Source organism: Ctenopharyngodon idella, chromosome 23 (assembly GCF_019924925.1).
Source record: "Ctenopharyngodon idella isolate HZGC_01 chromosome 23, HZGC01, whole genome shotgun sequence".
NCBI classification, from domain to species: Eukaryota; Metazoa; Chordata; class Actinopteri; order Cypriniformes; family Xenocyprididae; genus Ctenopharyngodon; species Ctenopharyngodon idella.
The window spans coordinates 11,433,253-11,445,678 of record NC_067242.1 but is presented as its reverse complement, the minus strand read 5'-3'; the positions used below and the strand labels follow the sequence as shown (position 1 = coordinate 11,445,678).

Sequence of the window (12,426 nt, the reverse complement as noted above, 5' to 3'; positions counted from 1 at the left end):
CTTCTCTTCTGTGTCATTCTCTTACACTGTTTACGTCCAGCGCTTCCGGGTTCTACATCAGAATGGCAAGTCATTATTGGCCGGCTCCTGTGTCAGCATCACACGTATGCGTCGTGCTGCTCACGTGAACGGTGTCTGCCAATACTGAGCGGCCTTCTGATGTAGAAACTGGAAACACTGAAGGTAAACTGTGTAAGAGAATGACACAGAAGGGAAGATATTGTTGAATAAAGTCGTTATTTTTGTTTCGTTTTTGCGCACAAAAAGCATTCTCGTCGCTTCATAAAATTAAGGTTGAACTACTGTAGTCACATTGACTATTTTAACAATGTCTTTAGTACCTTTCTGGACCTTGAAAGTGGTAATTAAATAGCAGTCTATTGAGAAGTCAGAGAGCTCTGGGATTTCATCAAAAATTAATTTAATTTGTGTTCTGAAGATGAACAAAGGTCTTACGGGTGTGAAACGACATGAGGGTGAGTAATTAATGACAGAATTTTCATTTTTGGGTGAACTAACCCTTTAAAGAACAGCGGATGTGCAGTGTACAAGCCTAAAAACAACACTGTTTTGTATTAGTATTAGCCATAACACCACAAACCTTTGATGCCAAGAACAAAAGATATTGTAAAAACTGTATTGTTTAAAGCCTTTTATTATAGCATTGTTTTTTCCTTACTTTCTGCGATCCTATCAGAACAGTTTTGTGATACATTTTTCTTCTTTACATTTGCTTAACCTCAGACGATCCAAACTGGACAAGAGGGTTGTGTATACGTTTTTAGAGTACTCTCCCCTGCTTGACTCCAGTAATATGACTCCAAATGACTGGATCACTATTGCAAAAGACATTGAGGTGCCTTTTTTTAACCATCTCTACACTCTAAAAAAAGCTGGGTTGAAAACAACCAAAGTTGGGTTAAGTATGGACAAACCCAGCGATTGGGTTAAATGTTTGACCAACGTGCTGGGCGGTTTTATTTAACTTAACTATTGTTTAAAAATTACTATATGGCTGGCTTAAAAATGAACACAAAATTGAAAATCAGACACATAATTAATAGAGGCAACAATAATAATCAAAAGGTGAACATTTATTAATAAGCAATTGAATAAATGTTTATTATTTAATTACTGTTTATTAAACTTATTAATAAATGTTCATTTATTAAACATAATAATAAATGTTAATTTCCAACATATTTTGGGTTTGTTTTAAGCAAGCAATACAGTAATTTTTTAAGCAATAGTTGAGTTAAATAAAAACTACCCAGCAGGTTGGGTCAAACATTTAACCCAACCCCTGGGTTAGAACAATGCTGGGTTTGTCCATTTTTTAAGTTTTTTTTCCCCCCACTTTCGACAGTCAGTGCTGAGAAATTTTTGTTTCGTTCACAGAAATACTATGAGGAATATGATGGCTTTGTTGTTCTGCATGGCACTGACACCATGGCTTACACCGTCTCTGCCTTATCATTCATGTGTGAGAATCTGGGAAAGCCTGTCATCCTCACTGGCTCACAGGTAATACGTTTTAAAAGGTATTTTAAAGGAATAGTTCACTTTCAAATAAAAATTTCCTGATAATTTACTCACCCCCATGTCATCCAAGATGTCCTTCTTTCTTCAGTCGAAAAGAAATTAAGGTTTTTAATGAAAACATTCCAGGATTTTTCTCCTTATAGTGGACTTCAACGGTCTCCAAACGGTTGAAGGTCAAAATTACAGTTTCAGTGCAGCTTCAAAGGGCTTTAAACGATACCAGACGAGGAATAAGGGTCTTATCTAGCGAAACGATCGGCCATTTTCTAAAAAAAAAAAAAAAAATCTAAATGTATATGCTTTATAGGCACAAATGATCACAAGTGCTTCCACCAGAACGCGATTCCGTATTCTTCAAAAAGCTTACGCTAAATGTCCTACGCCTTCCCTATTCAACTTACGGAAAAAAACGGAACTGGCGCCATGTTCGTTCCGTAAATTGAATAAGGAAGGCATTTTTAGAAAATGACCGATCGTTTCGCTAGATAAGACCCTTATTCCTCGTCTGGTATCGTTTAAAGCCCTTTGAAGCTGCACTGAAACTGTAATTTTGACCTTCAACCGTTTGGAGACCCGTTGAAGTCCACTATAAGGAGAAAAAATCCTGGAATGTTTTCATTAAAAACCTTAATGTCTTTTTGACTGAAGAAAGAAGGACATCTTGGATGACATGGGGGTGAGTAAATTATCAGGAATTTTTTATTTGAAAGTGGACTAATCCTTTAACTAACCATTTTATGTGTGGCAGGTGCCCATCTTTGAGATGAGGAGTGATGGGAGGGACAACCTGTTGGGGGCGCTGTTGATTGCAGGACAGTTTGTCATCCCTGAGGTGAGAGAAATTTCTTTTAAGAGATGCTTTTATATCCATTGCAAAAGCAGTATGATACAAATATTAAAAATGTTCGTATAGTGTTATTGAATATAAAATACATTTTATGAGTTTGCACCCATATTTCCTCTGGGTGCTCTGGTTTCCCCACAATCCAAAAACATGCTGCACAGGTGAATTGGAGATGCTAAAATTGCCCGTAGGTGTGAATGAGAGTGCGAATGTCTGCGTGTGAACTAGACCTGCACGACTAATCTAAAAAAAAAATCAATAATAATCAATAATGAATATCATGACAAACGAATGCCATTTTTGATTAGTCACGTCTGCCCACCATGCACAAAAAACTTCCGCCAGTAGCGTCAAATTACAGCACTGAATAATAACGCATTTCTAGGTAAAAAAAAAAAAAAATTCAAGGGACTTAAAATCTTTATTTTAAGCTTCAAGTTAACATATTAGCATAATGTTTAACATGGCTTGCCTGTCAGACGCTTTGCCAGATGCGTGTGCTGTTTAATGTGTGAGATATGTCTCCTCACTACAATTGTATGGTTATATCCTCATCTGTAAATGTTACAAATTCACGCGAGTATTTCCATGTTGCATGAAGGCTCGTCCCGAGTCCTGGCATTCTGTATTGAACTTCAAGCTTCACTGAATGAGTAGTCTCGCGTAGCCAGACTTCAGACTGATGGAAGAAGGTCCGGACTCTATCGCAGCTTTTATTGGCCAAAGACCGCCTAAGAGGACGTTTGACTGACATAGAACGCAACCAATCACAGTTCGTTTTGTTCCACGTCATGTTTAGGGGCGTAAAACGTAAAGTCGATGTTCCACCAATAACAGACCAGCGTGCATCTAATAAATTATTCATTTAAGAACGTTGTGCAAGTTTACTGCAACAGTGGTGCCGCAAAAGTCACATACTTTTGAAAATCCAGCGTTTAGTTGATCCTGGTAAGCATTGCTTGTAACGTTGCAAACATGCGTTCTTCTTCCACGAGGGGGTTTGGCGTTAAGGCATTTGTTTCCAGGCAGACTGTTAAAAAACACGACACACACGTCTCCCGGACAACCTGTAGAATTCAACCAACCAGATGACGACTTCGAAAATCCTGAAGTGTTTCCAGTTGAAGGCTTAGTTCACCCAAAAATTAATTAATTAAACCCAATTAACACATTCAATGCCCAGAAAGCTTCTAAAACATATTTAAAACAGTTCATGTGACTACAGTGGTTGAACCTTAATGTTATGAACTTTTGTGCACCAAAAAAAAAAAAAAAAAAAAAAAAACTTAATTCACCAATATCTAGTGATGGGCTATTTCAAAACACTGCTTCATGAAGCTTTCCGAATCTTTTGTTTCGGAGCGTGTATCAAACTGCCAAAGTCACGTGATTTCAGTAACCGAGGCTTTGTTACGTCATAAGTGTTTTGAAATTTCAATGGTTCACCACTGGGGGGCGTGACTTTATAACACTTTTACACATAATATATAGCATAGATATACATATATTCAGTATGTTTTCATAGCATTCAGTTGGGATGTTTGTTTGAAGGACAGCATTGGGCAGGATGTGGAATATTGTGTTTTGTCAAAAAAAAGGGCTTTTTATCCAATAAATCGATTAATCAAAGAAATAATTAGCCATAATCAATTATCAAAATAATCATTAGTTGCAGCCCTAGTGTCCCTGGGATACGATCAAGCTCCCTGCGACCCTACAGAGGTTATGGAGTTTGAGGAATTGATGAATGGATGGATGAAAAAATCAATTTTAAAGTACATATTTAGCCGTTTAAATGGTCAAGTATATTGTTCAAATAGAATAACGTAAGCACAGACAGCACAAATGTGTAACCACCTGTACACCACCTGTCAAATAAGTCAGCACATGGTTTGATGGTCCATGATAAGGTGTAAGTGAAGGCTGATACACAATGAAGCACAATAAAGGGACATATAAAATCATTGAAAACTGTTTGAAATGAGTAGGGACAAGAACTTATCTCTTTATTTCTCTACAGGTTTGCCTCTATTTTCACCATAAGCTGTACAGAGGCAATCGTGTCACCAAGGTGGACTCTGGAAGCTTTAAAGCATTTGCCTCACCAAATCTTCCGCCATTAGCCAGTGCTGAAGTTGAAATTACCAGTAATTCCAGTTCTTCCAACATTTATGGCTGCATCAGTCAGAAATATTAGGGTACTTGAAATCTTCTACAGATTGTGAGATATGTAAATATATCTCGAAATCTGTAGTAGATTTTAACAGACCGTGTCACAAGACACTGTTGCCGCTACTTGTAATTTAATGTCAACTTCCCCTTTACTGATGTAATTGCACTAATGTCTGTATTCTAATGTAAAAATGATCATTTCTTATTGTTTAGTTAACTGGGACACTGTGTGGCGACCAAGCACATCTGCCAAATTCACCGTCAACACCCAAATGAACCTCAATGTGGGTCTCCTGCGGCTCTTCCCAGGGATCACTACTGATACAGTAAGGACTGTGTGGTAATATACCACATATTTTGGTCAAACATCTTTAATGTGGAGTGACAAAACATTTGTAGTAAATTGGAACCTGTTACTGATGACGAGAGTTTCCCATTCAGACGTTCTGCTTTGAACACATCATAGATTTGCTGTAGTGGATTGTTTGGTCAGTTGCTGTTGGTTTGCTGTTGTTTATTCTGTATGTGATGAGACAGCTAGCCAAGTCTAGCTATCAAGTAGCATCAGAAATATTCTTGATTTCATCTCAAATCTCAGGCCTGTGATGCCTTTGAAATGTCCTTGGGTGTGCTGTTTGGTTTTGGTAGCAGCTCCAGATGTGCCATAGCAGGCTTGGGGTCCACCAGAGCTTTAATTTAATCTTCATCGTCGTTAATTCTTTACGGAGCCCCGGACGTGACATGCAGGAAAAAAATAGTAGGCTAAATCGTGCGCACGATTTACTAATTCGTTCTCTCGATTTACTAAATCGTGCACACAATGTACTATTTCGTTCCCTCGATTTATAAATCATGCGCATGATTTATAAATCGAGGGAACGAATTAGTAAATCATGCGCACGATTTAGTAAATTGAGGGAACGAATTAGTAAATCGTGTGCACGATTTACTAATTCATTCCCTGGATTTATAAATCATGCGCACGATTTAGTAAATCGAGAGAACGAATTAGTAAATCGTGCACACGATTTAATTTTTTTTCTTGCATGTCATGTGCGGGGCTCCGTAATTCTTTTCTCCATATATTATATATATATATATATATATATATATATATATACACACACAGAGACATAAAAAAATGATAATCATATGCTGGTTAACATTAGTTTTATTTTTAAATAATAATAATAATGTAAAATTATGGCCATAGTAGTAAATAATGTTAGACTTGAAAAAGGAAAACCGTTGGGGTACGCCAATCCCTATAGATAAAATCAGGTCCTGTCCACCTTTTTTTTCTTGTTCAGTTTTCTGTTTTACTCAGAATTACATTACATTATGGAAATAAGATGGCTTGTGAATGTTTAATAATAAATAATAATATCGACATGCACGTTTTCAGATGTTCAAATATGGTCTATTTTCACATCAGATCAAGGCCTTCTTGAAGGCTCCCATGGAGGGTGTCATTTTGGAGACTTACGGCAGTGGTAACGCCCCTGATAACCGCCAAGACTTGCTGGATGAGATCCGTAAAGCGACTCAGAGAGGGCTCATCATTGTCAACTGCACTCAGTGTCTCAGGGGCACAGTCACAATAGCATACGCCACTGGCCAGGTATGGGAGTTTGCTTGAGAAAGGCCTCATGCGGGTGTACTCCAGAAGTGTGTACTTATTTAATATTCCCTCTCAGGCTCTGAGTAATGCAGGTGTGGTTGCTGGGTTTGATATGACTCCAGAAGCTGCTCTTTCAAAGCTCTCCTATGTGCTGGCAAAACAAGACATCAGTGCAGAAGAGAAGAAGAAGGTAAAAAAAAAAAAAATGACTGAAAAGTACAGAATCTAACTATAAAACAAGCAATTTTGCATCTCCCAGGACAGTTTGCACAGTACAGTGTTAGTAATGTTACTTTATGGTTTTCAAAACATAAGATGATGAGTCGCAATCTGCGTGGTGAGATGGTAGCTGACCTGGAGGGTGCAAAGCTCTCTCTCAGCGACAGTCGCTTTATTCAGGTCATCGCCAGGTCCCTCAGCATTGGCTGTAAAGAGGTGAGTAGGCCAGACCTTCTAATCTTGTTATTCTTGTTGAGTTTGTATAATGAACAAGCATATTCAGGACCAGAAGAGATTGTGATTAACACTATAATATTACTGATGTCCTTAGGAGCTTGAAGCCATACGAAATGCGCTAACGCCCACTCTGGCCTGTGCTGCTGCTAAGAATGGAGATACTGAGGCTTTAGAGGCCATAAGGGAAATGGTAAGCATTTAGTTGTTTGCCTTTACAATGACTGTACTGTGTAACTCTTTGTTTAGAGCAACTCAACATCTAATAACCTGGCATCTCTTGTTAAACTGCATCTGATTGCATCTGTTCACAGATTCAAATGATGATGCGAAAAGTTACTAAAGGGTTAGTGCACCCCAAAATGAAAATGTGATGGTGAGACAGAATTTTTATTTTGGGGTGAACTAACCCTTTAATAATTTTTTGCATCATCATTTGAATCTGTGAACAGATGCAGTCCAGTTCACAAATGAATCGCTCAGTGTGTTCAATCAACTCGTTAGGGAATTGGACACTGCTATCATGTCACTGAGCCGGTGATGATTTCTTCTATTCAAAATAGTGAGGAATGGCATGTTTTTATGAGTAAAAAGTAAAAGTTTCCCAAAATGAAGAATAGATACTTTAAAATTATACTTAAGTACAGTAATGAAGTAAAAATACTTTGTTACTCTCCACCACTGATTATACCAAATAGCATAGGGGAAAAAGAGGCATAATAAATGATGCTTTCTTTTTTTGCTATTGTTGTTGTTTTTAGGGCACTGACTTGAGCATGGCGGATTATGATGGCCGAACTCCCCTTCACATCGCCGCATGCGAGGGGCATCTGAAAGTGGTGCAGTATCTGCTGAGTAAAGGGACCACCTTCTATGTCAAAGATCGCTTTGGAGATACACCCCTTCGCAATGCCATACACTTCAGGTAAGAAGGATGGTTTAGCTTGATACCTATTTGCATTATATGCATTAGGAAGCTTGTAAATGTGTATATAACTGAATGTTTTGCTGTACCTGAAAGCTTTTTCTCTGTTTTCACCACAACTAATGTGCAGGTGTGCAGATGTGTGTGGGCATGTTGTATAACATGTCTTTTATCATGAAACATTTCTTCCCTTTACACAAACTGACACCACTAAGGTTCTGAAAGTCATCTAGAGGTTTTAGTTTATGTTTTTACTATTTTAGTTTGTCCACCTAATTTATAGAGCCATTTGACAGCATCCATGCCTTTCTTTTCTTGCATGTTTTAAACATTGATCGTAGGTGCGTACAGTGTAAAATTATACATTTTCCACAGATGTTCTATTTACTCCTTTTCTCTTTTCATTTCCTTGTCTTGCACTTTTCCTTTTTTCCAATTTATGGACACGTTTGTGTAGAAACATGAGAAATAAAAATCCCAACGCATTCAAGAAAACAATATTTATTCAGATTATGTGAGGAAACTTGTGCTGTCTATCTCCACATCATCCTGAGAACCTGCTGAAGAGGTCAATATTTTTATGTCCAATGTCAGATGATTTTTGGCTGACCCATCATGATTTTTTTCCCCCTAAATGCCTGCTTGTAACAGATCCACAACTGGAAGCATTTTAGAATACATTTGCTGGAGTTTATTAAACAATTTAGCAAGTCCAGGGCAAACAAACCAAACGTTAAACAGGAAATTGTAATCAATGTCCAGGCAGAATTCAAGAAATCCAAATAGGCAATAGGGATGTTCGGTTCTTGAACGAATCGTTCTTTTGAGCCCATTCTCAGGAACACACAAATTGAACTGAATCGAACTTTAGGTCCAGGATGATGATGCAAAACGCACAGCCGAATTAGCACGTCCAACTAAAAAAGAACCAAAAGAGCTGGTTCATTGAACTGTAAAAGTTTGCTGATGATTACCAAAGATCCTACGAGTGAGTTGCTGACACTGAACAATGAGCCTGATGCGCAATGCAAGCTAAACGAACTGGAAATATGCTTATAACTGGTTTTATTAAATAGGCCTTCATTTTTATTAAAACATGAAATTAAAAAAACTAAATTATTGTGTGTGCAGATTATTTTAAATCAAAGAGTTTATAAAGACAATAAACAAGCAGTTGATAAGACTAGTTTACCCCTTCTATAAACTTAAACATAGAACATATCCGCGTTTGTGCTGTAGGTGCGCAAGTTTTATTAAACTTATCCGAGACGTAGGCTCGTGAATTAAACTGTGAACACAAATGCCATTAACTTAAAGGGATAGTTCACCCAAAAAGGAATCCCATTGATTTAAAAAATGATCCCATGATTTACTCACCCTCAAGCCATCCTAGGTGTATATGACCATCTTCTTACAAACTGAGATATCTAAAAATATCCTGGCTTTTCCAAGCATTATAATAGTACTGAACGGAGGGCGTGTTTTGGAGCCCCAAAAAATGCATCCATCCATCATAAAAAATAATCCATATGGCTTCAGGGGGTTAATAAAGGCCTTCTAAAGTGAAAAGGTTTTTGTAAGAAAAATATCCATATTTAAAACATTACGAACTAAAATAACTAGCTTCTGGCAGATGGCCTATGCAAGTAAAGAAGATAGTCATATAGTCATATACACCTAGAATGGCTTGATGTTTAGAAAATCAGATAATTTTAATTTTTGGTGAACTATCCCTTTAAGACATGTCACTTTTCTCTGTCTGTAGGCATAAGGATGTTGTGGAGCTGCTGAGGAAGAGTGGAGCTCACCTCTCCCAAGATGAATTGAAGGATACTGAAACAGAGCTGTGCCGGTATCTCTCTCTCTCTCTCTCACACACACACACACACACACACACACACACACACACACACACACAGAGAGAGGTTTGTTTTGCTATCTTAGTGAGGACATTCCATAGGCGTAATGGTTTTTATACTGTACAAACTGTACATTCTATCCCCCCTACACTACCCCTACCCCTAAACCTACCCATCACAGAAAACATTCTGCATTTTTACATTTTTAATAAAACATTGTTTAGTATGTTTTTAAAGCTATTTTACATATGAGGACTCATGAAATGCCCTCATATTTTATGTTTACGTCGTAATACCAGTGTAATACCCATGTCATTATACAAATTTGTGTCCTCATAAATCACAAAAGCGCACACACACACTCTCTTTTTCTCATCCTTTCTGTAGTATTTATTTGGTTCATATAGATATTCTGATGTGTCTTTTACAGTCTTGCTGCAAATGGTGACTTGGAGGGATTGAAGATTTGGAAGTTAGCTGGGGTTAATATGGCCGTGACCGGTTATGATGGAAAGACACCTATTGAAGTGGTAAGTTAATGGGGATATGTGTGGAATAGTACATAACCCAACAACCAGTGCCTGCAGTGAATTGTCATTTATAAAGCTGTATGAGTGGATATAAGGCATTTACTTGCTCCTCATTTGTACGTTGCTTTGGAAAAAGCGTTTGCAAAATTACTAACTGTAAATGTGATAATCATTCATGAATTGGCCTCTCTCACTTTCAGGCAAGAGCCTTTGAACGTAAGGAGGTTGTGGACTTCCTACAGACTGCTTAGGGCCAAACTCAGGTATGAAATATTTGCTTAAAATAACACAAGTGCATTTAGATACACATTTCTAAATTAGAACATACTAGACTTCTGTTGTTTTTGTATATAGCAAATTATAATTACTACTAACCCTATTACTAACCCTAAAAAAAGGATTTTTACAATTGAAAGTTGCACAAACACAGATGTATTACTGTATAGTTATGTAGAAAAAACAGCACTAGTATTGGATTGGTATCGGACGATTCTCAGAACTTTGGAATTTTCTTGGCCCCTCCACTGCGTATTTAAAACTGCGACAGTTGAGTGCATTAAGTGTCCAACATTCCACACTTCGTTAATTTAGTGCATCATCCGGGTATTTAAAGTGCACATTTTCTTTTTGGAATTCTCTGTGTGAACACACTACTCACACTATTCATAGGCTACTTAAAAACGTCATAGAATAGAGCATAAGTACACGAATTGGGACACACCTACATTGACTTAAAACTGCAGAAATGTGCTTACATTCTTGTTTGTTCTGTCTGTTCTCTAGAATGGCGAGTTTATTGAGCTTACTTGGCCAACAAGATCCTGAGGCTGTCCTGCTAGCTGTCACTTTCTGCCATAATCATCTGTCCAGCTTTTAATTTTTAAAAAAAGTAGCTTTAAAAAAATTGGATGCCCCCTTGGTAGCTGGTTTGGTGGCACGCTGTGTACTCCGCATAGAGAGCAGCAGTACTATCAGTATCACCTTGTTATCTTTTACTACTTTCCCTTTAAATGAAAATTAAATTACATCATATAAAACAGTCATCACTTCTTTGGAGGAAAAACAACTGTGGTGGATGTTTAAACATAATCATAATTAACTAACAACTGACATTTCATTTTCCCTACAGGCCTAACATTTAACTCTTGAGAATAGAAAAGTATTCACTAAGACTGGGTGTGTTGCGTATAACAGTGGAAATTTTTGCCATGCTGGCTAGACAGCATCCAGATATAAAAAAATCTGTAATAATCCCATGACATATTGAGTTATTAACAAACTATTAACCTTGTGATTTTGATGGGACTGTGATTCAGTGATTCTGAACTAATTTTGCTCTGCCAGTAACAGGGGAAGTAGGTAGAGGCTTGTTTTGCTCAAATCTGAACCAATCATATTAGACTGATGACAATGAGTAATATATCATGTTATTTTGACTGTGATGTACCTGAGGTCTTATAAAAACCTGCTGTATTCTTTTTGCTGGTGAGATTCTCTGAGAACTTTTCCGGCCATGATTAAAGGATTCAAGGACATCAGCTGGAGTCAGTGTGGTTCTTATGCTGCGCAGCTGACTAGACACTAGGGAATCTTACTTCCATACTCAAGTGATAGTATTTTAGTGGAGCGCTAGATCTTATTCCCAAGTGATAGTGCTCAAACAGGTTGAGACGTCGACCGACTCGAACAGGTATTGAAGTACGCTTAGTAGAGTATAAATTCATAGATGTCTTGGACACCCCTTTAACTTAATTCAGGTGCGTTGGGGAAAATCTACCACACAACTTTGTAAAGTGATTGAGATCCTCTATTTTAATTGTCTATTTTTACCAATTTTATCTTTCAAATTTGATGCGGTCAACTTAAGTACGTCCAAACTGTTAAAGGGTTTGTTCATCCAAAAATTATTATTGTCATTAATTACTCACCCTCATGTCAATGTCACCCAGCAATGATTATGTCAGAGATCAAATTTGAATAAGGAATAACAAATTTATTAATTAAAAATTATAGAGACAAACAAATTAATTAAGTAATTAATAGTTTATAATAAAATCTAGAGTATTGTATCTAATAGATGAAGATCAGAATATAGAGAAAGAAGGAACAAAATTAAGATATTTGGAGAATGAAATGAGAGGTAGAAGAGAAGAAGCAGAAGCAGAAGAGATGCAAGAAACAGAAAGAGCAAAGAAAAGCTAAACTATCAAAAACCCAGTCCGTTTTATACCATAAGCATATAGGAAAACTTACATCCCACTCAAACTTATGATTTGGTCTAATAAGAAAAGGTCAAACAGACTTATCCATTATGTCATAATTGGTGTAACAGCTAGGTCAGAGTGACTGGTCAGATAGATGAAAATATGAGGTGTTGTTTTGAAACCCTTAAGATAATATTGCAGATCTTGCATTATCACATGTCTGCAGAAATAGAAACAGACATATTTTCATACAAAGGTACATCAAGTTCAAATGAG

General features: G+C 37.2%; 1 protein-coding gene across 5 annotated transcripts in view; it reads left to right on the top strand.

Moving 5' to 3' along the window:
• The window catches only part of LOC127505766 (60 kDa lysophospholipase-like), a 293,042-nt gene that overhangs the window by 29,964 nt on the left and 250,652 nt on the right, over positions 1–12,426 (top strand). For 4 of the 5 annotated variants that reach the window (XM_051881574.1, XM_051881572.1, XM_051881570.1 and 1 more), the window contains exons 4-17: positions 745–856; positions 1,399–1,524; positions 2,291–2,374; positions 4,407–4,533; positions 4,772–4,884; positions 5,994–6,179; positions 6,256–6,369; positions 6,495–6,614; positions 6,730–6,825; positions 7,394–7,557; positions 9,323–9,409; positions 9,847–9,946; positions 10,147–10,209; positions 10,730–11,481. In XM_051881574.1, the coding sequence (XP_051737534.1) occupies positions 745–856; positions 1,399–1,524; positions 2,291–2,374; positions 4,407–4,533; positions 4,772–4,884; positions 5,994–6,179; positions 6,256–6,369; positions 6,495–6,614; positions 6,730–6,825; positions 7,394–7,557; positions 9,323–9,409; positions 9,847–9,946; positions 10,147–10,197 (1,480 nt within the window). In that variant the 3' untranslated portion in view covers positions 10,198–10,209; positions 10,730–11,481. Of the gene's footprint in view, positions 1–744; positions 857–1,398; positions 1,525–2,290; positions 2,375–4,406; positions 4,534–4,771; positions 4,885–5,993; positions 6,180–6,255; positions 6,370–6,494; positions 6,615–6,729; positions 6,826–7,393; positions 7,558–9,322; positions 9,410–9,846; positions 9,947–10,146; positions 10,210–10,729; positions 11,482–12,426 lie in introns of those variants that run through there. The other variant, XM_051881571.1, reaches the window with a different exon arrangement.